The sequence below is a fragment of the Bos taurus genome, chromosome 4 (genome assembly GCF_002263795.3).
Source record: "Bos taurus isolate L1 Dominette 01449 registration number 42190680 breed Hereford chromosome 4, ARS-UCD2.0, whole genome shotgun sequence".
Classification (NCBI taxonomy): Eukaryota; Metazoa; Chordata; class Mammalia; order Artiodactyla; family Bovidae; genus Bos; species Bos taurus.
In genome coordinates this window covers 86,745,815-86,773,206 of record NC_037331.1, presented here as the reverse complement: position 1 = coordinate 86,773,206, position 27,392 = coordinate 86,745,815, and the positions used below count along the sequence as shown (strand labels likewise).

Below are 27,392 nucleotides of genomic sequence, written 5' to 3'. Positions count from 1 at the left end.
ACCAGATGCCGTGATCTTAGTTTTCTGAATGTTGAGCTTTAAGCCAACTTTTTCACTCTCCTCTTTCACTTTCATCAAGAGGCTTTTTAGTTCATCTTCGTCTTCCTAGTCAAGGTGATAATAGTGACCTTCAGATGGTTTGATAGATTTTTTTCTTGATTAAATAGCCCTAATCTGGAGACAGGAGGCTTCCCTCATAGCTCACTCGGTAGAGAATCTGCCTTCAATGCAGGAGACCCGGGTTCGATTCCTGGGTGGGGAAGATCCTCTAGAGAAGGAAATGGCAACCCACTCCAGTATTCTCGCCTGAAGAATCCCATAGACAGAGGAGCCTGGCAGGCTACAGTCCGTGGGGTTGCAAAGAGTCGGACACGACTCAGCAACTTCACTTTAGGTCACCACAGAGCATTGGGTAGAGTTCCCTGTGCTATACAGTAGGTTATCATTAGTTGGACTTTCCTGATAGCTCAGTTGGTAAAGAATCTGCCTGCAATGCAGGCGACCCCTTTTCAATTCCTGGGTCAAGAAGATCCCCTGGAGAAGGAATAGGCTAGCCACTCCAGTATTCTTGAGCATCCCTCGTGGCTCAGCTGGTAAAGAATCCACCTGCAGTGGGGAGACCTGGGTTCAATCCCTAGATTGGGAAGATCCCCTGGAGAAGGAGTTAGCTCTTTTATACATAATAGTGTAAATATGTCAATCCCACTCTCCCAATTCATCCCACCCCTCCTACCCCTCCTTGGTGTCCATAATATTTATTCTCTACATCTGTGTCTCTATTGTGCCAATAAAATGTTTTTAATTAAAAAAAATTTAGGTAGTATATTAAAACTAACCCCCCCCTCCAAAAGACATATTGCCTACCTATAAGGTTGGGAAGATGTAGCTGATAGCAATCTGTGTTAGAAAGTAGGATGAAAAATTGTATGAGACAGTAATGTAAGGTAGCTACTAAAACCCACAAAGTGGTATGGACCTTTGGAGGGAACACAGCAGAGAAAGTACAAGCCAAACTCAGGAGCCAGACTGCCTCGGTTTCAACTTTTGCTGCATTGCTTTGCTCAGTATCTGTATAATCTTGAGCATCACTTACTTTTTTTTACAGCTTTATTGAGGCATAACTGATATATTAAAAACTGCACATATTTAGTGTTTATAATTAGATGAGTTTGGAAATAGGCATATACCTGTGTGTGGGCTTCCCAGATGGTGCAGTGGTAAAGAATCCACTTGTCAGTGCAGGAGACACAAGAGACCCAGTTCGATCCGTGTGTCAGGAAGATCCTCTAGAGAAGGAAATGGCACCCCACTCCAGTATTCTTGCCTGAAAAATTCCCTAGACTGAGGAGCCTGGTGGATTGCAGTCCATGGGGTTGCAAAGGCGTCAAACATGACCGAGCGACTAAACACATAGCACACATACACCTGTGTGAACACCAATTACTTTATCAAATGGAAAAGTGGTACTTTATACCACTTCTAGGCTTGTTGCAAATATGTTAAGCACTTTTCAAGATTCCTAGAATGAAATTAGTGATTGATAAATGTTAGCTGTCATTATACAACATTATTATTGATTATAGTAAATCTAGTGTCCAGATTCTAAAAAAATAATCATTCTGTTCTATACTATCTTGTTCACATCTATTAATGTGGCAAATCTATCAATAGTCTTTTAAAACCAACATATACTTTTTAGTTTACCTCCTATTGTAGAGAGCAGCCAGCATAGTTAAGGGAATCTGGAAATAATGGCTTATAGAGGAAAAAAAAGAGGGGGGGGGGATCAGGATATTACTCTTGAGGGAGGAAAAACCTAAGAGAGCCCTGTTTAATGTATGGAGTTCCATTTTGCAGAAGAGGAAGCCTCAATATTTATCAGTCAAGAGGACAGAACAAGGATCAGTAACTAAAACCCAGTGGGAGGCAGAACTGAAATCAGTGTACTAAGAACAAAAAAAAAAACTTAAATTCTTTACAAGGGTGATATAGTAATGATTACTCCACTCTTTGCCAGGTGTGGTACTGCAGATTGCTGAACTTGTGGGGAAAACAACCAGATGACATTTAACATTTAAAGGGACATTTAAAAGCCCTTCCTGGGGCTTCTTTAATGGTCCAGAGGCTGCGAATCTGCCTGGCAATGCAAAGGCACAGGTTCGATTCCAGGTTAGGAAACTAAGATCCCACATACCTCACAGCAAGTGAGCCCACATACCACAACTAGAGAGTCCGCGCACCGCAATGAAGACCCCACCTGCCACAGCAGAGACCGGATGGAACCAAATGAATTTTTTGTAAAAGCCCTTTCCAACTCCAATTCTGAAATTTTGTTTTATAGGTCGTTAAGTTATCGGGCGTTTTGGTGTGGGTGTGTGTGTGAACAATGCCTATTGCAGGTTATTCCTGCTGCCTTTATTACACACATCACATACGATCTCTGTGCTAGTCAGGAGGTGACACAGCTAAAGAGACCTGGAGGACAAGATGGGGTTGACAGTGACCAAGGACAAGGAAACTCCCCCTGGATCGGCTGCTTAGCGCTGCTGCCTGATCCTGGTGGTCCTCCCTGAGAAGGTGCAGATGGCTTATCTTTTTCCCGTCTTCATTAACAGTTCTCTCAGTCATTCTCTCTCTAACACTTGCCGAAGATTTCTAACCCTCCAGTTCTCCACAGTGTGACTTGAATTCAGCTCTATACTGTGTGGGCTTCCCAGGTGGTCCTAGTGGTAAAGAACCTGCCTGTCAACGCAGGAAACAGAAGAGACATGGGTTCAGTCCCAGGTTGGGACGATTCCCTGGAGAAGGAAATGGCAACCCACTCCAGTTCACACTGGAGTCAACCACTCTTGCCTGGGAAGTCCCATGGACAGAGGAGCCTGGTGGGCTACAGTCCATGGGGTTGCAAAGAGTCGCACATGACTGAGCGACTAAACACACAGCATACTATACTGAACAGGCTTGGTGTGGAGTCCAGGATCTCAGTTCCAGTCCCGCCTTTGCCCCTTACTGGCAGTCTGACCCCTGGCTTCCCACCTGGGCAGTGACAGTAGTGCTGTCATCCCTGTGCTGCCTCCTTCCGTAGGCTTTTTTAAGGATTTGATGCACATATTAATGTGGATAATATTAAATAATAATAAAAGTATGTATTTGTTTATAAAAATAATAAAAGAAATAAATATCAATATATTATAAAAATAGTAAAAGCATATATTATGTGCTTTATAAATGTCATACACTATTGATATAAACAGGATTGTCTTTGCTTCTACCTGGAATGATGCTCCCTGCACCATACATTGCCCTGTACCCTCTGCTTCAGAACATGACCATTTTCCAAAAGAAAAACCATTTGTTTTCCACAGGGTGAAAAACACTAGATTGCTTTGCATTTATTTTCCATTTATTTTAGACTCTCAAGCACCATGCATGTGCCAGTGATGACTTTTAAAAGTACAGCCAGTCAGTTCAGTGACAAGAGGTGTCTTTCCTCCTTCCTTTGTTCAGACATTGTTTGTTCCTTAGATGAGGCCGCTGGAACACTCAGTGCTTTACGTCAGAGTGAGAGCAGGCAGAACGTGGGGAATGGTGCGCAGGCCCACTGGGACGTGTTCACCTGCAGAGGCAGATCGCACCAGGACCAGGCTGAGAGTCTCGCCGCCTTTAGAGGAGCAGGGGAGGGTGCCTTCTGTGCTTCCTAGGAGAGTGCTTTGCTGCTTTCATCTTTATTTCTTTGGTTTTCTTGTCTGTCTCGTTCTTCTTACAGAAGGTAAATCCATGAACTGCCTCTGGACCCTAACATTCTAGCATCCTCATGCGTCCTTTAGGCCAAAATACGAAAGGTTCCAAATTAGGGCCAAATAACACAACCCCAGGCAATCTGAATTTTAAAGGCGAAATGAAATAATACCCACAGCATTTAAATTTTACTTCTTCAAGTCTTCAGTGTAGTTTCTGTAGTTGACATCATAGCAACTATAGATAGACAGGGAAAAGGTTACAACAGTGTTATAAATGAGAGATTTAATATCTTCATAATCACCCTAAGTATTACTCATAATAATGAAATAATATTGAGCATATATAATAATGAAAATAATAGTATAAAGCTAATGTGTGACATACATGTTAGCACTTTCCTCTCTGTATCAGCAGCCAATCGTCAAAACTCTTGAGACGTTAGTGATCTTATCAATCAGAAATAGCAAGAGAGATACTATACGCTCGTGACCTCAAGTGGGAAAGTCATAGTAAGATAAAAATTAAGCCCATAAGTCTCAGTTGAAAATCAACCTGCCTCTTTTCCTTGAGTACTTTGGGCTATTATTTTAAATTACTATTCAATATTCCTTTTAATATTTAAAATAACCTCCTCTTTGGAAGGTTTTCTGCCACGATACAACAAAAATGTTTAATCATGCTAGCACTTAGATCAATGAACACATAAAATACGTCACTATTTAGAAGGAATAGTGTGAAGCTTTCAGGTGAATTTTAAGAATTTGAACAATATGACTGCATTAACTATAGGAGTGTTAATTATAGCAGATTCTGATGTAAGATGTTCTCACAGCATTGTGATAGGAATCTGCTTTTTTACTGACTGTGCTTACAGGGAGCAAACAGAAGACCCCAGAGCAAGATCCTGGAGTAATGGAACCCTCTCCATTAGAATGTGGGACTGAATGAAATTACATACTTAAAACATACATGTTACATGCTCCAAGTCCGAGAGATGTTTTCAAATGGATGTACATGCCATTATCTAATTCAGAATTTTCTACTTCCTAATTTGGGTTCAAAATGTATTATACTGTGAATTAATAGAATTTTGAATAGCTCTACATTTAACAAAGGGAAAGGTGTCTGTGGCTGCTGCTGGAAATAATTTGTTTTAAAAAACTAGATAAACTGTTATTAGAAAATCTCGAAAATTGTATATCCTTATGACTTTTCCATTATTTACGTTTCTTCTGCCCCTTTTTGTGAATTAGTCCTTATCCTGGGCTTATATTTAAGTTGGAATAAATCTAATTTGAAGACCTTAGTTTGGTTTCTTTCCTTTTGATTTTCTATATTAATGAATACAATATAATTATTCTAGTTTTTAGAAAATTTGGTTAAAAAAAGTGTATATATGTTTTACATATAATCATCACAGCTATACTCAAAACTTTTTTTTTATTTTAAGTATTTGAGTGTATGTAATGTGCAATTCACCGGGTCACAAAGAGTCAGACACGACTGAGTGACTGAACTGAACTGAACTGAACTTCTTAAACTACTCCAAATGTTTTTGAGAAGCTTAATTTTAAGAGCATTTTCATTCAAATATAAAACATAGAAATTGCTTCATAAATTCCAAACTAATAAGGAACATATTAAACAATAAAAGAAAAAATATGTTGTAGTTAAAAGTACCTTGGATAAGTTGTGTGTTTGTACAATTAGGTCCTGTGTTCTTCGATGATCAGTCATAGACTTTTCCTGAATCTGAAATGCCAGAATAGAAATGTAAATGTTTCCTACCACAACTTCAAATTGAAGAGACATGCTATTGTTTTAAATCTCAGAAGATCCATTTTTCTTGCAAATTAAAATAATGACCAGGTGCAGGTATTTCATTTATGAAGCACGCAGATTATCATAAATCAAGATATCAGAGTTCCACTCTTGATTGTTTCTTCAAGGCAGGCTTTTCTAGGTTATGAGATGTGCACTTTCAAATTAAGTCAATTAGACTGTAGCTTCTATTAATCTTTGAGACGAGAATAGTATATTTAAAAATCTGTCTCCTTGTTAAATAGACACCATGACAGTGTTTGCATAGTGTATTGTTAACCTTCCGTGGAAGGTTAAGCGGCTTCTTCTGTATCTAAATCTGTAGCTGTGAAAAATGTCTGCAGCCCTGCACCCACCTACCCGTGAATGAGGAAAGTGGAGACTTGCACCTGTGGAATTAGGTGCAGCGGCAGGAAGTAAGAGCATTTGTAGCATATAATTAACGAGGAATTTTTTTCTTTCCTTTTTTTGAACGGCGTGTTCATCTCACTAAGTTAACTAGTGATTAACACTGGAAGAAAATTTGCTGGAGTCTGCACCCTTACTTAAACACATTCACTTGCTGGTGTATTCTGTTTCTTATGCGGCCCAAGTCAGAGGAACTCACCTTTCCATACTCTACTCTCTTCCATATGTATTGATTTCTTTATGCCCCTGGGGGAATTTTTTAGATGTTTTACCTTTTACTGTCATTTCATTAGCCACATTCTGTTCTTTTCTGAATCAACTTAAAAGTAATCCAGGAAGTCTTATTTTGATTTAGAGATTACTACCCTAAAAAGCAAGATGGAGAAGTTAGTGCTTAGTGAACTGAGGATCTCAAAGGTTTAAGTGGAGAATGGAAAACAACATTGACTCTCTTTTAGGGGTATTTAGGGCTTTCCTGGTGCCTCAGATGGTAAAGAATCTGCCTGCAATGCAGGAGACCCAGTATTTTATACATAATGTGCTTGCTACAGGGCTTCCCAGATGCACTGGTGGTAAAGAACCCTCCTGCAAATGCAAGAGACATAAGAGACACGGGTTAAATCCCTGAGTCAGGAAGATCCCCTGGAGGAGGGCATGGCAACCCACCCAGTATTCTTGCCTGAAGAATCCCATGGACAGAAGAGCCTGGTGGGCTATAGTCCATAGGGTCACAAAGAGTTGGAACCAACTGAAGCAACTTAACACGCATGTGCTTACTATATGGTCTTTAATCGTTATTTTCTCCTTTGTTAAGAAAACTATAATTACAAATTACTTTGCCAACAAAGGTCCATCTAGTCTAAGCTATGATTTTTCCAGTAGTCATGTATGGATGTGAGAGTTGAACTATAAAGAAAGCTAAGCACCAAAGAGTTGATGCTCTTGAACTGCCATGTTGAAGACTCTTGAGAGTCCCTTAGACTGCAAGATCAAACCAGTGCATCCTAAAGGAAATCAGAAATCAGTCCTGAATATTCATTGGAAGGACTGATGCTGAAGATGAAACTCCAATACATTGGCCACCTGATGCAAAGAACTGACTCATTGGAAAAGACCCTGCTGCTTGTAAAGATTGAAAGCAGGAGGAGAAGGGGATGACAGAGGATGAGATGGTTGGATGGCATCACTGACTCGACGGACAAGAGTTTGAGCAAGCTCCGGGAGTTGGTGATGGACAGGGAAGCCTGGTGTGCTGCAGTCGATGGGGTCGCAAAGAGTCAGACACGACTGAGCGACTGAACTGATAATTACCGATATAGAAAACATTTCTAAGTGTTCCTCTCTAGAACGTAATATTCTTGATAAAAATTCATCCAAATGTGCAGTTGTTGAAGTTGAACCGGCTGTTCCTTTGATAAGATTGAGGACACCCACTTGCACCAAAATGCGTAACAGTGTTCTGTCTGGCTGATGCCGTCACATGCATGCCTTTCATTTACGCACCAGAAAATGAAAACTGAACCAAGTGTGTTCAGTTTTTGTTTCCTAACTAAACTTTATTTCCTAATAAGATAATGTTATTAATGGAATGAGACACAGTGACTTCCAAAGTATGTAAATTTCACTGCCATAAAGCAAGAGTCTTAGCACGAAGGAGCACTGAGCCAGCAATAATGTCTTCTATCCAAACACATTTGTACTGTAAGTAGAAACTGTTTAAAAGGAAAATTATATCTTTTTCAGCAATTTATCAGAGATAATTACCCTTCATACACCAAAGGAACGATAAAGTGTTTTAAAGAACTATAATTCTAATTGGTAAATGTCACCAGCTGTTGCAGTTATTCTTACTTGTGTATATTCTTTTAATGATTATAGTCTCATGCCACAAGCTACATGAAAATATATTCACTAGGTGTGAAATTCCCGTATGTCACAGTTTCAAGAATAGGTAAACAGCTCAAAGATAAAGGAAGAAATAATGCTAATGAGGAATGCAAAAATTGTAGGTTGTGTTTACTAGGCAAGCGGAGCTTAATTTGCCAAAGGGGAGAAAATGTAATTTCAAGAAGAAAAAGACGACACTTAATTTGTTGAAATAAACTTAAATGAGCCTTACTTCACACCCCCAACCAGGGATTCTAATTTTCTTAGTTGTAGAACTGTCTCAGCTTACACATTTCAGTATTAACAGCCCTTCGGTCTGCCCAAGGGAACAGCACAGAGTTTTCTTTTAGGCTTAAATTGTAAAGTGTCTGTTAGTTTCAGGTGGCAAAAGATAACGTTTTTCCTGGACAATGTTTCATGATGTCTAATGTTATCTTAAAAGTGATCAAGAAAACAGAAAATTACCTTCTGAGTCTGTGGCAGGTGTATAAAGGCATCATTCTCCATTTCATCTGGCTATAACTCAGTTTCCAGTGAGTCTGATGGGTCCATTGTTTAACTAGTGTAAACTTATAAGCATACTCCTCTTTTGAAAGGCAGAAATAAAAATGGGGTGGGGTGAGGAGAAACGGTGGAGGAGGCAAGCCTCTCCTGTGTTTATTCTTTAACTCTCAGTCCAGCTGGGCAAAACCCTGCTGCCTTGGAATTATACATATCATAGCGTTTCCTTTCCACACACTTGACTGAAACTCACAGGTGGAACTGACTTGTTATCATACATAGAAAATTATTCTGTCATTTTCATTCTGCAGCAGTATGTTTTCTGAATGTACTAATTTTTAGTGTTTTGACAAAGTTTGAGAGACACGGAGAGAGATCCTTATCTTACGGGCTTCAGCTGTTAATAGTAGCTAATAATCCTGTACAAATTACCCTGCCTTTTCACTGGAAATCTCAGTATAACACCACTTGTCCCCAAAGAAGAAAATCGCCTAGGTTTCTCTTGAGTACCCTTGCAATTATTTAAACTTTCAAACACTGCTGGTGAGAATTATGTAGAAAAACAGCAAAATGAGTTTGGGAAGTTTGGAATATATTTTCTGCATTGTGTAGGAATGCTCTTGAAGGAAAGATTAATAAAGACGTTTATATAAATAGTTGTTTCTGGTTATAACTAGTCGTGAATTTTGTTATATCAAAGTTATGTTTGAAAGTATCCTTCAGTGTATGTGATATAAATTTCCCTTTAGGCTAAGTATAAGAACAGTAAGTACTTCCTGGGATTTTCATTGCCCAGAAATAACTTCATTAGCAAAAAGTCAAATTAATTTTTATCAGTGAGATATGCCAATGTCTGCACTGTGCACTCGTTAAGAGATGGGCAGTTTTATCATTGTATATAAACTATTATCCCTCCCCCCCAAAAAAAAGACGTGATAAGAACTTTCTGTCTTTCATTTAAGGAAAAGGCATGACCACTGTCCTAACATCACTCAGAGGTATATCTTGTCTTTCCTGCAGTGTGTTAGTAACTCAGTCATGCCCAGCTCTTTGAAACCCCATGAACTGCAGCCCACCAGGTTCCTCTATCCATGGGATTTTCCAGGCAAGGGTACTGGAGTGGTTTGCCATTTCCTTCTCCAGGGGATCTTCCTGAATAGTTAAATGATTCACATCCTCTTTCATCTGATTTCCTTATGTTATTTACTTTTGTGAAGAGTCCATTGATGGCTTATATAAGTGCATCCTACAGATATGAAATGATGCACAACTGACTGACTTATTTGGGCATCAGTTTTACCATTTCATCATATTATTGCCCTATTCTAATTAAATGAATAACTCAGTACAGACTATGAATCAACTCCAGGTATAGAGTATGCAAATCATCTAGTCAAGCTATGTGAAACCCTGTAAAGAACTAAAGATAAGTTTAGAAGGAATACTCCTTAGGAACCATTCAGAGTTCTGTCCCCTCCTTGTGCAGATTTTGTAGATTCCATAGCAAGGAGGACTTTTATTAACTGCCCTGCCTCATCTAACATTAGAAGATGTGAAATGTTGGATAACTTTGGAAAGTTAGCTAGTCCACACCTTTGGCTCTTCATGGGAGACTAGTTCATCCATAGTCTTATCACATTTCTAAAATAAGTCCTTGAGGTAGTATTGATAAACATGGATGAGCAGAAGCCATGGATAACCCACAAAATTTTGATTTGCATTTCATTTTGTAATGCATTAAATGTTTTTTGTTCAATATCTTCCTAATAAGAAAACTTATTTTCTATTCCTTGAACACCCATAGTAGTTGAGGAAGGCAACCCAAGGAAAGCTAACATTTTTAAAATATATATATGGATAAACAAGCCAGAAATGGTGAAAAAGAAGTTGTAGTTGCACTTAAGAAATGATTATTGATTATGGGAGTTTTTGGAAAAATTTATCTATTTATACTCAGCATATTGGCTTTGCAAGGTAGCCATTTTTTAAAAAAGGTATCTACTATCTTACAACCACATATTTCTAATCATTTAAATGATGAACAATAACTATGACCTCAAGTTATAGACCTCAATAATAAACTTTTATTTACTTTAATTATGGAGTTTGAAGGTGTCCATTGTTGATCTTTTTTTTTTAATTACTGATGCAATGGGCATGAACTTGGGCAAGCTTCAGGAGACGGTGAGGGACAGAGAGGCCTGGAGTACTGCAGTCCATAGGGTCACAAAGAGTCGGACACGACTAGGCAACTGAACGACGACAATTGTTGATCTTAAGCATATTTTTCTAGTGTAACTTTTGAAATGATATAATGAATGCTTTTCTAGGGTGGTGATTAAATAAATTTTCACAATCAAAACCTAATATTGTTCTATTCCTCGTGCTTTTTCCTCACAACAGAAACCAGGAATGGATCTGGCAGATACCTATATTATGTTTGTTCGGCAAAATCAAGACATTCTTCGAGAAAAGGTCAATGAGGAAATGTACATAGAAAAGTTGTTCGATGTAAGTAGCTACTCTTCCAGAGCCAGCTGGCATTGTAGATGTACTGCGAAGGGAAAAGTTGCATTTTGAGGCTGTGTCTGCAAATCACTTTTTCTTTCCTTTTTTTTTCTTCTACACAGCTAATAGTTTATTGTTTTGTTTCTTAGACTGCTGACAGAAGTTTTAATAGATTTTTTTTCCTATACTTGAAATTGTCTCTATTAGAATGAGAATCTCAAAATCATTTGAAGGTTCATTTTAGCAAGCAAGATGATATCCAGTTTACCATTGTTGTACAGCTTACATCAATTGCCTTTGCTGCAATCTGTAAACAGAATCATACGGTAATGTATTCGGCCCCTACTATAAAAGTTTTTCTTAATTCAATATGATATTCTTCATGCAAACAAAGAAATAAATCTCAGTAAAGCCAGATATCTGCCATGCACTGTTAGTGTGCCTTTTCATCTTGTTTTCCAGCACTAAGGTTTGCTAACAGATAGAATGCTGCTCCGGTCTCGTGGAGGTCTTCACAGAGGCATGGCAGCTCCTAGGAAGGGGAGGTTGTAGTTTTAGCTGCCTTGATCCACAAGTTTCATCCACTGAGTATCTGTAAAAGAGACTAAGAGAGCAGTCCATTTCAATAACAATGTTGTCACTTATTTGTAATTAGGCAGCAGTCAGTTCAAAGGAAATGGTACTTTGCTGATGACATAACTTTGCATAATCCATTCCATTGCTGATTCTGACGTGTAATATTTGCTCTGAACTGTATTTATTTATGTACATCTTCTCTGCATTTTAGAAATGCTTTTCTGGCAGTTTCATTTAATTATGCAAGTTACTGCACATGTTTTCACAACAGCAATTCACGGGCTTCGTGGTGACACTTCAGCTGTGGCAGTTACAGGAGGTCTTGCCGCGTCATCCTCTCCACCATGGTCCTTATGTCAGTATTTGCTGTTTGTCAGGTTGGGTGGTCACAATGAGCCTTCTCTTTCGTATTTTATGTTTCTAGCCTCTACCCGGGCTGTTTTACAATAAAAGTATCATCTGTTTTAATAAGCTAAGTGTTAATATGTGTGAAGAGAATGATTTCCGAAAAGCTTTGATGCCCTGCAGGGGTAGAAAAATTATCATCCATCCAGCTGGCTCTTTTACAAAATACTGAAACCGTATTAGCAACTTCTGCTTCCATTTGGTATTGCTCTGAATTTACGAGCATATGTTTCACTTCCAAGTTCTCTTTTACTTTTTTTTTTGCTTATGTGGTAATTTTCAAAACTGTTGAACAGAAAAGAAGAGTTTGTGTTATTCCCATTGTGTTTCTTCTTGGTATAGTGGAAGCACATTTTCTGTGTTGAAAAAATGGTACAGTCATTCTACAAATAGCCCACTACGCGTGTCTGTGTGTGTGTCTCTCTGTGTTACACAGTTCTTAACATCTTCAATTTTTTGTCTTGGTGACCTTTTTACTACAGAACTCATCCTCAGTTTGTAACAGAGGTAGAATTTCTTTCTTCATGAAAATATTTCCCACTTCAACTCCCGTCCATTCACCAAACTTCTTTTGAGACTTTTGTATGGCAGCAGTTAACAAAGGGAGCTAACTAAAGTAGATGCCAAGAGGCCAACATTAAAATGATGTGCTTATTCTATTGTCGTGGCTGTAGGTGTATACTGTGCTTTCCTGCCAATGCCTAAGCATCAGACATGGCTTGGGTTTGCTTCTAAAAGGAACCCATAACCAAAAACCATTCTGTTTTGGTTGTGAAGGTTTTGTCATTTTGAATATCCCCAGTAGGACATTGGACTTGTTATTTGTAAAATAGTTACAGTGTCCTTAAACATTCTAATAATTTTAAGTTGCACACTTGTATTACTGTAATTAAAAACAAAAAAGTAGACTCTAATTCTATTGATATGTCATCAAGAATAACATAGATGAGGGGGTACTAAGAGCCCCTAATTAGCCAAGACTGAATTTGCCTCAATTACAGTTAGTAAATGAGAGGTTATCAAGTATGTGTTGAAAGGTAAAGTAGAATGTGTATCTTAAGCAACAAATCATTACCAAGAGACATTATATAATTATTGGAAATCCACTTGGCTGTAGCTTAAAATAATATTGTTAGGTGTCAAGAAGCAGTTGAAAATAATGACCCTATAAATACTGTTAGCAACCTGAGTCTATTACAGATAAAAGATTGAAAGGAACAATTTTATTCAGGCATCAGTGACAAACTTTTGCTATTCCAATTAAAGTGTTTCCTGAGTAAGTAAGGGAATGGAGCCTCCCACCTTCAGATGCAAAGGAAAATGTGTACACATACGCACACACACAGCAGTGAGTCATTATATAGTGGTTTTAACCAACGCAGATAAGAGTACAGGGGCTACAGTAAGAGAGCTTCATTCCTTATAAAGGATATGCTTTTTATCCAAAAGAAATTTGCTTCATTTCAGAATATATACTAATATTTCTATATAAATCAATTATTCTACAAAGCACTGACCCTGCCTCCAATACCAACGCTTTAAAAAAGAAATCAGGTGTTTTACTAAAGAATCTTTTCCTGCGTGATGCCCCATGCATGGAAAAGACTGCTGAAAATTCTGTGAAACTTGTCCTAAGAGTAATAATAAATTACTTAGAGTGTTCCTGGTCTTAAAATCTTTTTGATTAATGAAGCATCTTAATAGTTCCTAATTTGAAGGGAGATATGTGCTCAGTCGTGTCTGACTCTTTGCAACCCTATGGACTGTAGCCCTCCAGGCTCCTCTGTCCATGGGATTTCCCAGGCAAGAATACTGGAGTGGGTGGCCATTCCCTTCTCTGGGGGAATATTCCTGACCAGGGGCTCAAACCTCTTCTGTCTCCTGCATTGGCTGACAGGTTCTTTACCACTGGCGCCACCTGGGAAGCCCGATAATAGTTCCTAATGTTTCTGACTAAATACCTTAGGGTTCTGTTTAAATAGTTGTACCACTGACTAAGGTCCAAAAAGATGGGCGCTGCCCTAGATTTGTGTCCATTGTTTTGGGGCTGTACCATGAAGGGGAACTGTACCTCCATCATTGTCCGTGAGCAGCCCACACAGCCATACGCCATCACCCTTCTTTCTGAGCATCCTACATTGCTGTGATTATTGTTTTAGCTTCTATGGAAGTTTTTTGGTTTCTTCAATGTGTGAAAGAGGGAAGTGACTAAAATATATATTATCTAAAAGGCCGTAAATAGGATAATCTTAGACTTTTAGGTCAAATCTTGAAATATTAAAACTAAAGTATCATTTGAAGATCATGATTAATATCAGAACAGATATCAAGACATTCTGCTTTGCTCCATAAGTTAAACTTATAAAACACTTTCTGTTTTAAACAGAAATAACTTCAGAAAAATGTTCAGTAAATGATGGCAGATACCATATTTAACAGAAGGTACTGGGTTTGACTAAGATATTAGATTGGCCAAAATTTTGTTCAGTTAGTGAATACATTGTTCAGTAAAATTCATCGTGAAAATGAAAAAATATGACTTTTATTGTTACTTAAAGCCGAACAAACTTTTTGGCCAACCCAATACATTCCTGATTTTTTCAAAGTGTCAAAATTATACCTGTGGCCTTACCTGTCATCACTGCTATTCCTAGGGCACCTCCATGTACCAGGAAAGGTGCTAGGTTCTTGACCTGTATCATCTCTAACCTAGGTAGATGCTTGCATGCATGCCAAGTCACTTCAGTCATGTTCTACTCTTTGTGACCCTATGGACTGTAGCCCACCAGGCTCCTCTGTCCATGGAATTCTTCTGACAAGAATACTGGAGTGGGTTGCCATTTCCTTCTCCATGGGATCTTCCCAACCCAGGGATTGAACCTGTGTCTCCTTTGTCCCCTGCATTGCAAGTGAGTTCTTTAACCACTGGTGCCACCTGGGAAGCCATGTGGGTAGATGCTGTCACCCCCATTTTAGCCTTATTTTCAGGTTAAGAAATGTCTCATCCAGAGATGATAAAAGACTTGTTACATACTAAATCAGACTTTGAAATTGTGTCACTCTAGTTTCAAAGTCCATCTTATGCCTACCATACTTCCAACTCAGTGGACATGAGTTTGAGCAAGCTCTGGGAGATGGTGAAGGACGGGGAAGCCTGGAGTGCTACAGTCCATGGGGCGCAAAGAGTCAGACATGACTGAGTGACTGAACAACAGCTTCAGATTTACAGAATTTGAAATGATAAAACAGTGTTTGGAGGAAGAGGACTGGACCAGGAATCTAGAAACCTGAGTTCTAGCCATAGTTCTGCCATTGACTGGATAAGTGCACTTCAAGAAGTTCTGTCACCTGGCTGAAACTCAGTATAGATAGCACATGTAAACCAAAGAAGTTGATCTAGAACTCCAGATGGTTTCTGAAACCCCCTCCAGATTTTAAATAGTTTTAATTTCAGCAGTGGCAACAAAAGTTACTGGGTTGTTTGCATGCCAAGTCTTGCACCCCAGAGTAGCAGACAGTTCTAAGGTGTTTTTGTGATGGCCAGGTGAAAGCAAGAAGCAGTAGCAGTTACAGTAGATGAGTAGAAAAGAGATTCTACATAAGGAATGCCATTTGATATTCTATACAGCTACCACCATGGTTCTGAGTCCTACAGGTAGAAAAATAGTTGGAACCCATATATTCTGTATTCATGTTAAGTCTTTCAGAATGACCAGAATATCTTAAACGGAGGCTGTCTTTGCTTGTCAAGTGATACACATACTGAAATCTATATGTGAATATAATATTCCCGGAATTGCACAATATATTCTTGTAGCTTATATTGTACAACATGGGAAATAAAGCCAGTATTTTATAGCAACTGTTGTTGTTCAGTCGTTAAGTTATGTCTGACTCTTGGTGACCCCATAGACAGCAGCAGCCGGGCTTCCCCGAATGTAGTATAACCTTTAAAAATTGTAAGTTACTGCATGTACACCTGTAATATACAATATTGTGTGTGTTAAGTTGCTTCAGTCCTGTCTGACTCTTTGCGACCCTGTGGTGTACAGCCTGCCAGGCTACTCTGTCAATGGGATTCTCTAGGCAAGGATACTAGAGTGGATTGCCATGTTCTCCTCCAAGGGATCTTCCCAACCCAAGCACTGAACCCACATCTCTTATGTCTCCTCCATTGGCAGGAGAGTTCTTTGTGACTAGTGCCACCTGGGAAGCCTTAATATAATATTACATAGCAACTATTTTGTTTGTTGGTCACTAAGTCATGTCCAACTCTGTGACCCCGTGTACTGCAGCATGCCAGGCTTCCCTGTCCTTTGCTGTCTCCTGGAATTTGCTCAGATTTATGTCCAATGAGTCAAGATGCTGTCTAACCATCTTATCCTCTGCCACCCCTTTCTTCTTATGCCTTCAATCTTTCCCCGAATCAGGATCTTTTCCAATGACATCCATACATGACTACTGGAAAAAAACCATAGCTTTGACTATACTTTTGAAAAAGAAAATAATTAAACTTAGTGATTATCATTGTATTTTGAATTTAGCCAATGGGAAAAAAAAATCTCACATGTGAAATTTACCTTAAGACACATTAAAAAACTGTGTCTTATCTGAGTCAGTGAAATTTAAAGGAAGTTCTCTAGCAGAAGAGAATATGGATTTACCAGAAGAAGTTCTGCTTTAGAGGTAATCTCTCTTATCCCAACTTATAAAACATCATTGTCAGTAGCTGTTTAAAAAATGCTAGCAAATCAAAGCCATTTACAACTTGTCTGATCCCAATGTAAAACCGTGGCAATGCTTTTCTTTTTTTGGAGAAGGGAATGGCAACCCACTCCAGAATTCTTGCCTTTAAAATCCCATGGATGGAGGAGCCTGGCAGGCTATAGTCCATAGGGTTGCAGAGAGTCAGATACAACTGAGCATGCAGCACAAGTCCCATTTTTAATGCCTCCTATGAGGTTTCTTCTCACACTGTCAGGTTTCAGGAAACACAGAGCTTGCCCCAGGTACCCATGGGTCAGCAGAGAGGCTGGACACTTTCCCAGAGAGCTTTGAGTCTCTGGGTTGAAAAGTCATGATGTTTCAGAAATCAAAACTGCTGCTCACAGTAATTGTCACAAGAGTACCCTCTGTGGTCACTTATAATGTCCAAGAATATCCCAAATGCTGAGGCTAGTAGAGGTCAACAGAAGTGCATCCCGTTGTCTGGGAGAGACACTGAACCCACCTAACTCTCTAAACGTTTGTGCCTTTACAAAGCAGTGCCCATCTTGAGACCCTCTGAGACAATTTTGTTTTAGCGCTCATGTTGCTGAAGACACATCAGGGTGCAGTCTTTAATTGGTAAATCATGCAGATTAAGCATTCTCTTGTGTTATAAACTGATTAAATATTTAATTGTTGAGGAGTTTCATCTCAACGAGATTTTTTTTTTAATTGTGTTGTGATGTCTTCTAAAGTTAAAAGTAATCCTTTAAATGATAGTTAATCAGTGATATTCATCCACATAGTGCTTTGTAAAGGATTAATTTTCAGGACTTTCCTTGAAAAGGATTCTTTTTGGTAAAGAAACTCTAAGCATTTTAAGTAAAACTGACTTCAAAAATGTCAGTGAGTTTCATGGCCATTTTAAGATATGGTAAGAAGGGGAAAAAATGAAACTCTTGCAAGTGAATATGCTTTTCAAAATAAAACTAATTTTGCACTTCTACCTCTTGTTTATCTCTGGACTCCAAAAAACAAAAAAAGAGTTTCATGGCCATTTTAAGATATGGAAAGGGGGGAAAAAAATGAAACTCTTGCAAGTGAATATGCTTTTCAAAATAAAACTAATTTTGCACTTCTACCTCTTATTTATCTCTGGACTCCCAAATAAAAAAACTCTGGACTCAGAGTTTTAGAGTTCTGTGTTTCACACCCGTGCCCAATCTTTTTGATTCAAGAATTTATTCATCCTCAGTAAGATTGATGCTACTATTCTTATTTAAAAATTAAATTTGTTTCATTGGTTTGCCAGAAATACTTGAAATCCACAAAACAAGAGTAAGAATGGCTGCTATTAATAGACAGTAGAATATATTAGAACTGACCATCTACTTTTTCAGTCATATTCCTTGGATGAATTTCTTCGTATGTGTAATCAGCCTCATTATAAACAAAAGCTGGAACCCAGTAAGACCCAGAGGGCTTCTTTGCCTTCTTGCATTTCTTATAATTCCATAATATGATAGATACATTTGCTCATATATGACTGTCGATTTTAAAATAACAGTTTTCCTCTTTTCAATGTTATTTCACTTTCAATTGACAAACAAGTTGTTATATCCAAGGGTCCCCAACCTCAGGGATCTAGTGCCTGCTGATCTGAGGTGGAGCTGATGTGATAATAATGGAAATACAGGGTACAATAAATGTAATCTTCTTGAATCATTCCAAAACTGTACCCCCCTCCCTAGTCCATAGAAAAATTGTCTTCCACGAAACCAGTCCCTGGTGCCAAAAAGGCTGGGAACCACTAAATCAGTATAGATTCTGATTACAGAGTATTTTCTCTTCAATGTTGTCTCTATGTAAAAAGAAGTCAAATATAAAACATTAACTTGGACCCATCCATGATTTTCCTATCAACAATCAAAATCAAATATTGCTATCACTCTCATGTCCTAACCATTATTTTGCTTTTCCATCACTAGAAAAGATGGATGTAAGCTCAGTGATGTACTTGAGACTAAGATCATTTATTTCTACCCACTGTTATGTCATGTACCCTGGGGTCACCTTGTGCACTAAAAGTAGATCAGAAGCTTGACTGTTTCTTATCCATGTTCATAGGACTGGCATGTCGCCTCTCCTACATTTTAACAATTTCTTATTTAGCAGCTTTAATATACTGTTTTCCAGGGGGTGTTTTTTAATGTAATTATATGTATTTGTTCCCACTTTATTTTATCCACAGTATTTGTACTCACATAGAAGTTGTTTGACCTCTTCTAAGACAGTTGTAGTCAACACTTGTTCTGTATATGGTCACGTCTGCTTTAGTAAATGGCATACAAACCTTGCTCCTTACCTGCTTCCCCCCCGCCAAGTTTATTTCTCTTCAAAACCTCTGCTCTCAAATTACAGCTGTCTCATTCATTTTAGTTAATCATCTTTATTTTAATATTGAGTTATCATTTGTAAGTATAAGAATTTATGAAAGACTCTACTTTAGATGTACAGTGTGCGCCAGAATAACTTTGGCAAGTCCAGACGCGGCTCCTCATGACCAAAGGCCCTCATTTGAATCTAAGCTGTTGGTGAATGAAGACCTAAGAAACCTGAGCTAAGCACGCCTAATTGCCTAAAAGAAACTCCATCAGAAAAAAAATGTATTGTAGCTGGTTGATCATATTTCTTTGATAATTCAAAAGAATCTTCAAGAAATATGTGGACTTCTCCCTTAGATTCTTGAAATGTGATCACGAGACACAATTGTCATTTGGCACATGCCCAGAAATACACATCTTTGCATGAGGCACCTGGACATATGTGGCAGGTCTGGTAGAATCAGGCTAATTAACAACACAGGCTTAAACAGGCACCTCATCTGGCAGTGCAGTTAGTTGCCTGATGGTGCTCAGCAGGATCGGGTAGTGCTTTTTATTTTTCTATCCTAATGGTCTGCTGCCCACCTAATTTTGCCTTATTGTCAGTCACTACTTACCGCAGCTTGGGGCCCTCCCAGGAGGCTAAATTATTATCAAAGGATTAGGGAGATGTAGCCTTGCAGCTCTGACATTTCTGATTACTTGTCTATGCCAGAACACTAATTAGCTGTGACTAATTAAGAAAAATGTTCCTGCCATAGAAAACCATTTAAAAGAACTGAAAAGTAGAAAAGCAATTCAAAAGCTGAGCAGTGCTCAGATTTTGCTGATGCTCTTTAGATTTCCACCAGAGCCTTAACTCACCTTTAATTGTGCTCAGAATTTAAAAAAAAAAAATCTCACTTGTGAACTGATCTGAGGTTTTTGCTTGAATAGGAGGAAAAAAAAATTGGGGTTGATCACTTAAAATCACTTCACCATGGTAAAACTCTCTCTGATGAATCGAAGATGTCAAAACTTGCATTTTCCTCAAGAAATTTTTCTAAACATCAAATGCATAAATGTGTATTTACTTTCATTCACCCAAGCCAGTGACAGTAACTTAATAGTCATGGAAGAAATCAGAATATTCCCCCTCCTGATTTTATCAAAGATAGTTGAAATAATTACAAGCAACATGTTGAGCAGTTCAAAAGTTATTTAGTATTGATTGCTTGCTGCTTTCACATGGATGATGGTCTGGAAACTCTTGCTTCTCTACACAGAGCCTGGCTTTTCCTCGGTGGCTTTGCATACTTGCACTGCAGCTGGCTCCCAGTGACCTATTAATGAAACTACCCAGGGCTCCCCTGAGACCAGCCATCGCCATCAGTTGGCCAGTGTGATGTTTTCATAGAAATGGTGGCTACCATTCTCCTTCTCTTCAAACCCGACTTCATAAGCAAATGACACATGGCTTTAAAGCCATTTTCTGTGGTGGTTTTTTGATCTCCTCCTCCATCAAACACGTCCTCTGCAAGCCTCCCCTGCAGCCTCATCTACATGGTTGGTGCCATTCACAAGTGAGCACAGAAGTGGCAGCCAAAATGCCACCGTTGACTAAGTCCAACTAAAAACAAAGTCTGTGTCAAGAAGCAGCTGTGGTAGTAAACCAACATCATTGTGGCAAAACAGGGTGTTTGTTAAACTCATTGAAAGGAAACTCTATAAACAATTTTCACAGGTACTTACCTAAACTCAAGAGCCCTCAATTTCTTGATCTCAGCCCAGCCCTAAGTTAGACACCATCTAAATTTCACTCTCTTAAAATAGGCAAAATGTTTTATTTGAAATAAAGCAAGTTCTAATCCTTACCTCACCTAAATTCTTCATGCTGTTTTTTAAGCCCATTTCCCCTTTTCTTCTCAGTGGAGAACAAAAAACAGGTAGCCAGCATCTCTAGGGAATAATCCTTCCTATATATGAAGACTGTTAGTAAGACACCTGTCATCCTTGTCTACTCCAGGATAAATAATCCCTATTTGCTCAACTTTTCATCATAGGCCCCTTTTCTAGCCCTTTAATCTTTTGGGGGGCTGTCCTTTGAAGCTTCTCAAAATGCTCTGTGTCACGCTTAGGCTTTTAGAGTCAGGAATTTGTTATTGTGGTTCAGTCACTAAGTCTTGTCTGACTCTTTGCGACCCCATGGACTGCAGCATGCCAGGCTTCCCTGTCCTTCACCGTCTCCCAGAAGCTTACTCAAACTCATGTCCATCAAGTCGGTGATGCCATCCAACCATTGCATCTTCTGCCACCCCCTTCTCCTCTTGCCTTCAACCTTTCCCAGTAGCAGGGTCTTTTCAGATGAGTCAGTTCTTCTCATCAGGTGGCCAAAGTATTGGAGCTTCAGCTTCAGCATCAGTCCTTCCAATGAATATTTAGGACTGATTTCCTTTAGAAGTGACTGGTTTGATCTCCTTGCAATCCAGGGGACTCTCAAGAGTCTTCAACACACAGTTCAAAAGCATCAGTTCTTTGGCTCTCAGCCTTCTTTATGGTCCAACTCTCACATCCATACGTGACTACTGAAGAAACCATAGCTTTAACTAGACAGGCCTTTGTCAGCAAAGTGATATCTCTGCTTTTTAATACGCTGTCTATGTTTGTCAAAGCTTTTCTCCCAAGGAGCAAGTGTCTTTTAATTTCATGGCTACAATCATCATCTGCAGTGATTTTGGAGCCCAACAAAATAAAGTCTGTTACTTTCTATTGTTTCCCCTTCTATTTGCCAGGAATAGGATGTAGTATTTGAATGTGGCTATACACATTCCTATTTATACATTCTCATGGAAAATTTTCCCATACTTTTGCTCTACTGATCCTCATAAATTTGGCTCCATATTCTCCCCACATTCCTTGTTGACTTTCTCCTTAGTTCTGGCTTTCCTGATGGCTCATATGGTAAAGTGTCTGCCTGCAACGTGGGAGACCTGGGTTCAATCCATGAGTCGGGAAGATCCCCTGGAGAAGGAAATGGCAACCCACTCCAGTACTCTTGCCTGGAAAATCCCATGAACAGAGGAGCCTGGTAGCTTACAGTCCATGGGATCGCCAAGAGTCAGACATAACTGAGCGACTTCATTTTCCTTTCCTTTCTCCTTAGTTACTGCCTATATTATACACATAAAATATATGTTTATTAATGTCAAATTGTTCATTTCATGTTTTGGGTGCATAAGATCTAGAAAACAAATCCAATTGGTCTTTCAATTAGGATGTATAAGAAATGGTGGTAAATATTGAGACTGGAAGGTTAAGCACAGAGACTTCCCTGGTGGCCCATGGTTAAGACTCCACACTTGCAATGCAGATGGCATAGGTTCAATCCTTGGTTAGGGAACTATTAACAAGATCCCACGTGCTCCACAGCCAAAAAAATAAAAAAGGTTAGGCATTGGTTTTGTCCCACATCGTTGAGTATCTCTGTCACAATGACTCGGTAGGATTCAAATTACAACTAGTATTTACTTTCTCGAAGCCACATAGTGCTGCTAGAGGCTGAGAATACAATGTTAGGTAAGATAGACCAAGTTCCTGCTCTAATAAGGGAACTTACATTCTTATGGTCAAATGGGTCTTTTGAAAAAGTTAACTTGTACATTAAAATGTTTCACATTTTCATCTACTGAATAGACGTTGTTGTTGTTTTTTCAAATAGTATACCGTGGAGAATTAAAATTTAGAAAGCTTTCAAATAGGAGATAGTGATATCTTTAACTTGTTTTTATTTCTCTCTGTTGCAAGTGGATGATTGGAAACCTGCCAGGATGTAGAGCTGATTCAACAGTTGTGCCTAGCTCTAGTGCTTACAATATCCAATGCCATGACGGTGCAACAAGGGCACGCTCTCCCTCCCTACCCTTCAGAGGTTCTCTGCTGAAAACCCAGGCTTATGCCACCTCCCAGGAGGGCTCTTCATGTTCACTCAGACTCAAGTCTGAGTCACAGTGCCACAGCATGGCGGTTCTCTGCCTTTTTTATACACTCTCACAAGACCAGCAAGCACTAAAGGCCCCAGGACATGTCCTTTAGTGGTGAAAACTCACGAGGCAGCACTGGCAGTGCCACACTAGGTAGCCCCACGGCCTCTGGTACCCGCCATGAACAGCTACTAATACCCCTGAGCATATGCCAGAAAGGTGGTCCGCTGCATGCATGACAGACTCTGAAAAACAAGTCTGGAGCTGAGCACATCAACCTCTGAGCACATATAATGTTATCATATCCTTGTGTGTAAGAATGTATATGTTGTGTTGTTGGCTTTCAGTTGCTAAGTTGTGTCTGACTGCGATCCCATGAATTGCAGCACTCCAGACTTCCCTGTCCTTCACTATCTCCTGGAGTTTTCTCAAACTCATGTCCATTGAGTCAGTGATGCCATCCAACCATCTCATCCTCTTTCATCTCCTTCTCCTCCTGCCTTCAAAGTTCCCAGCAGCAGGGTCTTTTCCAGTGAGTTGGCTCTTCATATCAGGTGGCCAAATTATTGGAGCTTCAGCATCAGTCCTTCCAGTGAAGTGTTATTTCCTATATGTGGATACTCTCATATGTACCTAGGCATGGGGGGTTCATTAGTTTACAGTACTTTCTCCTGTACTTAGTTCATCACCTACAATGAAATTAGACTGTCACATTTTCAGTTCTGTTTTAGTCGTGTGTTAAATTTCATTAGCCAATTGCAGTTGTTTACTTTTTGGTGATGCCTGCAACTTTAGCATTCATTAAATTATTTTGCTATTAATGAAATGTTTCATTCAAGTCAACAGTTCCTCTGGCTCTGATATTATCCTTTGTCTATTGAAAAGCTGCCCTGCCACTATTATATGTGTAACAGTTTATATCTCCAAATATTTTAGAAGCATTCAGTCCCTCAAAAAATATGTAACACATGTTATGTGCTGGACATCCTGCTAAGGGCTAGAGATATTAATAAAAAGACTCGGTTTCTGCCTTATAGATACTCACATCCTGTTGAGGCAGATATAGAGCACATTATGCAGTATTTCTACAGACACATGTACAGAGATTTAAAGGCAGAAAATACGGGAGCTTCTAATTCTGCCTGGTAAGAGAGAGTGTTGGCTTCATAGGAGAAATGATGGTTGAACGGAGTCGTCAATGTCATGAATCTGGCCAATGAAATGTACGTGGGGATAAAAGTCCCAAGAGAGGGATTGACTTACCCAAAACTTGTAGGTATAGAGAAACCCAGTATCTACCAGAGCAGCAGATCACTCATTTCCTGTGAGAGTGTACCATGAGTCAGAGACACAGGGATAACTGTTTATTTCAGTCCCTACAACACTCTGGAAGAGGACCTTTGGAATACTTTTTCCCTATTTTTTATAAGGAAACTGAAGCAAAAAGACTGGCTAACTGTTAATTCTCAGACTGAGGTTTTATCTCAAACTTGTACCATTCAATAGAAATTGCAGGAGTCTAATTTATTTTTATCCAGATCCTACATTATTGATTTAAATGCAATATTGACCAAACTTTTATATATAGTACTCAAAATGAGTCACTGAACCAAATGAACAGGTCTTATCCTCAAATAAATCATTCACAGTGTATGTCTGCATCCCAAACTAGTACACATACCCTTAAAACTGGGTTGACCACTGTGTTCAGCCAAACCATTGATTAGTCAAAAGATTAGCCCAACCAGTATGCATTCCATCATTTGTCATTAAGTAGGGGAGAGGGAAACAACTGATGATCTGAAATTTTCACTTTGTAATCCCTGGCCGTTTTAGCACCAGGAAGAGAACCGCAGAATAAATTTACAAAGGCACTTGCCTGCTTGATGATAACAAATAATGAAGAATAGTATTGATTTTAATGCTCTTTGTGTAGTGTGAGGATAGATAGGCTAGTTAAGTAATATTACTTTCAGGATATTTTGGGAGAAAGGAAATTTGGAGTTAATAAAATAGAGGTGAGTGGAAAAAAGCTTGTGCAACCCCCAGTTTCTGGAACTTACCCTATTATATAACTTACCCTGTTTTATGATTGAAGAGGGTTGAATGCATCTGGAAGCATCTTAGTTATTACATTCATGCATTTTAAAAAAGAATGGAAGAAAGTACTGAACTTCAAGAGTAGGAAAAATGTTTCATCATTCAACAAGCATTTATTAGGAACCAACTATATGCCAAACCTCCCATGTTTGCACTTCTTACACTTTCTCCTTCTTAACAGACACCATAGTGTTCGTGAACTCTGCTTTGCAGTCTTCCTCATAGAACTAAGAGAAGCTCATAGAGCTTCCCTGGTGGCTCAGAGGTTAAAGCGTCTGCCTGCAAAGTGGGAGATCTGGGTTCGATCCCTGGGTCGGAAAGATCCCCTGGAGAAGGAAATGGCAACCCACTCTAGTATTCTTGCCTGGAGAATCCCATGGACAGAGGAGCCTGGTAGGCTATAGTCCACGGGGTCGCAAAGAGTCGGGCACGACTGAGTGACTTCACTTTCACTTTCATCGAACTAAAAAATGAAAATTGCCCTAAATGTGAGTTTATTGAACACGGAAGGGGGAAAAAGCATGAGTCAAGTTCTTCTATGTTCTGTATTTAAAAAATAAGAAAACTGTACATATAGATTGAATCCCTTCATGAATGAACTAGGATCTTCTTTCCACATTGTTTTGTTGCAGTGAAAAAAGATTTTCTCAGTATTCCTAAGTTTTAGAGTATATGGCACTTTAAAAGCATTCGAGTATATGGCACTTAAGAAGAAAACATGTGGGAAATGCATAGCACAAGAGCCAGTTGGTTAGTTATCCTAACAGAGTCTGGTTCTTCAAAAAATTTATTATATTGTGTAATTACATTGTCAGGTGTACAAATACCTTTGGTAATGTAGATTACATTAACTTGTAAGAAAATGTGATGGACTTCTCTGGAACAATAAGCTTCTCCTATATTATTTCATAATCCTGCATCATAACCATGAGGGAGCACCAGGTATGATAGAGCTATTTTCTTAGTTGTCTGCTACAAATACCAAACTGTTCTGAAAAAATCAGAGACTTCATTGATGAAACAGACTGTTTCATAGAAGGAAATGGAATAACCTGGTAGTCATGAGCACAGACTTTGAAGCATAGATATAAGATGAATCTTAACCCTGCCACTTATATAAACTTAAATAAGTAAATTACTTAACCTAAACTCAGTTTTCTACCTCTGTGAGTTCAGTTTCCATGCAAAATGAAAATAAGAACCATCTCATATATTTGATTCTCGTATAAGAATCAAATGAAAATTGAACTGATGCACTTGAACTTCCCATGGAGGCATTTAAAAAAAAAAAAACGGATACTTTTATAGTCAGATTATTATTATATATTATATAAAATATTATAGGTAGCATTATTAATATAAAATCATAGTAATGCTTCAGAGTTCTTAATAAATTCCATTTATTCTTCTTTATACTTTATTGTTTCATTTTTGTAGAATATCTATTCTTCATTAAAAGGCCAAAATGAATAAGTTTAAAACAAAATAACATCTAACAGAAACATCTATAATTCTAGACTTGCATATTTGGATCAACAAAGCTATATTTAACCAGCATTTAAAAAAAAGACAATTTGGCTTTTCCCTTCCATTCATTTTTAGGAGAATCACAAGCTGCATGGTTTCTAATCACGCCCTTTCCTTTGATAGTTAAATCTAATCTCAAAGTATTTCTGGAGAGTATAAGAATCTTATTGTAAAGCTAGATTCATCTCAGCTGCCCTTCATAACCCAGATGAGAAAACCGAGGCCTACAGAAAGCAAGAGGCTCAGTCAGGTGAATGGTAGCCTCACAGGGCTTCCACATACTCAGCCCCCGAAGCTTCTGGGTTGATAATGTCATTCTCTGGTGTGTTCACGACCAGCCCTCAGTGGCTAAGTCCTCCTGCATGCCTCTGGGTTCAGCTGGTTGATAGATGTAGATTGGGTTGAACACTTCCTATATTCTAAACCTAATAGACTGGTTTCAGTTTTCCTTAAATAGAGCCCTTAATCCTATTCCAAACCAACAAAAAATCCACACTTTAGAACTTTCAAAATGCTTGTGCTTTGAGGATCTGTTTTGTGGAGCCAAATGTAATTGTTTCTGGGGGATGCCTTGACTAGAGGGGGGAAGGATGGAATTATTACACCAAAAGTACATTTTAGTGTTAAGAAATGAGAAGTGAGTGACTACAAATTTAATTATGTCAAACAGATGTACTGTGGACCAAAGGAGCACTCCATGTATAAAGAAGCATTTATATTTACTTTTTAATGTAGTGGTGAACTGTAAGGTATTCACTTTTCTAAATATTTTGTAGCCCTCTAAAGCCACAACATGATCTTAAAGGATGCTTTATATTTATCAGATTTTTTCAAAACCTTCACCTTTTCAAAACTGTTATTTGTTCTT

The 27,392-nt window shown here is 38.7% G+C and overlaps 1 protein-coding gene across 11 annotated transcripts in view; it reads left to right on the top strand.

Moving 5' to 3' along the window:
* CADPS2 (calcium dependent secretion activator 2) overlaps positions 1–27,392 on the top strand; it is a 580,156-nt gene that overhangs the window by 541,415 nt on the left and 11,349 nt on the right. For all 11 annotated transcript variants that reach the window (XM_059885593.1, XM_005205640.5, XM_059885595.1 and 8 more), the window contains 1 exon segment: positions 10,762–10,869. In XM_059885593.1, coding sequence (XP_059741576.1) covers positions 10,762–10,869 — 108 coding nt within the window.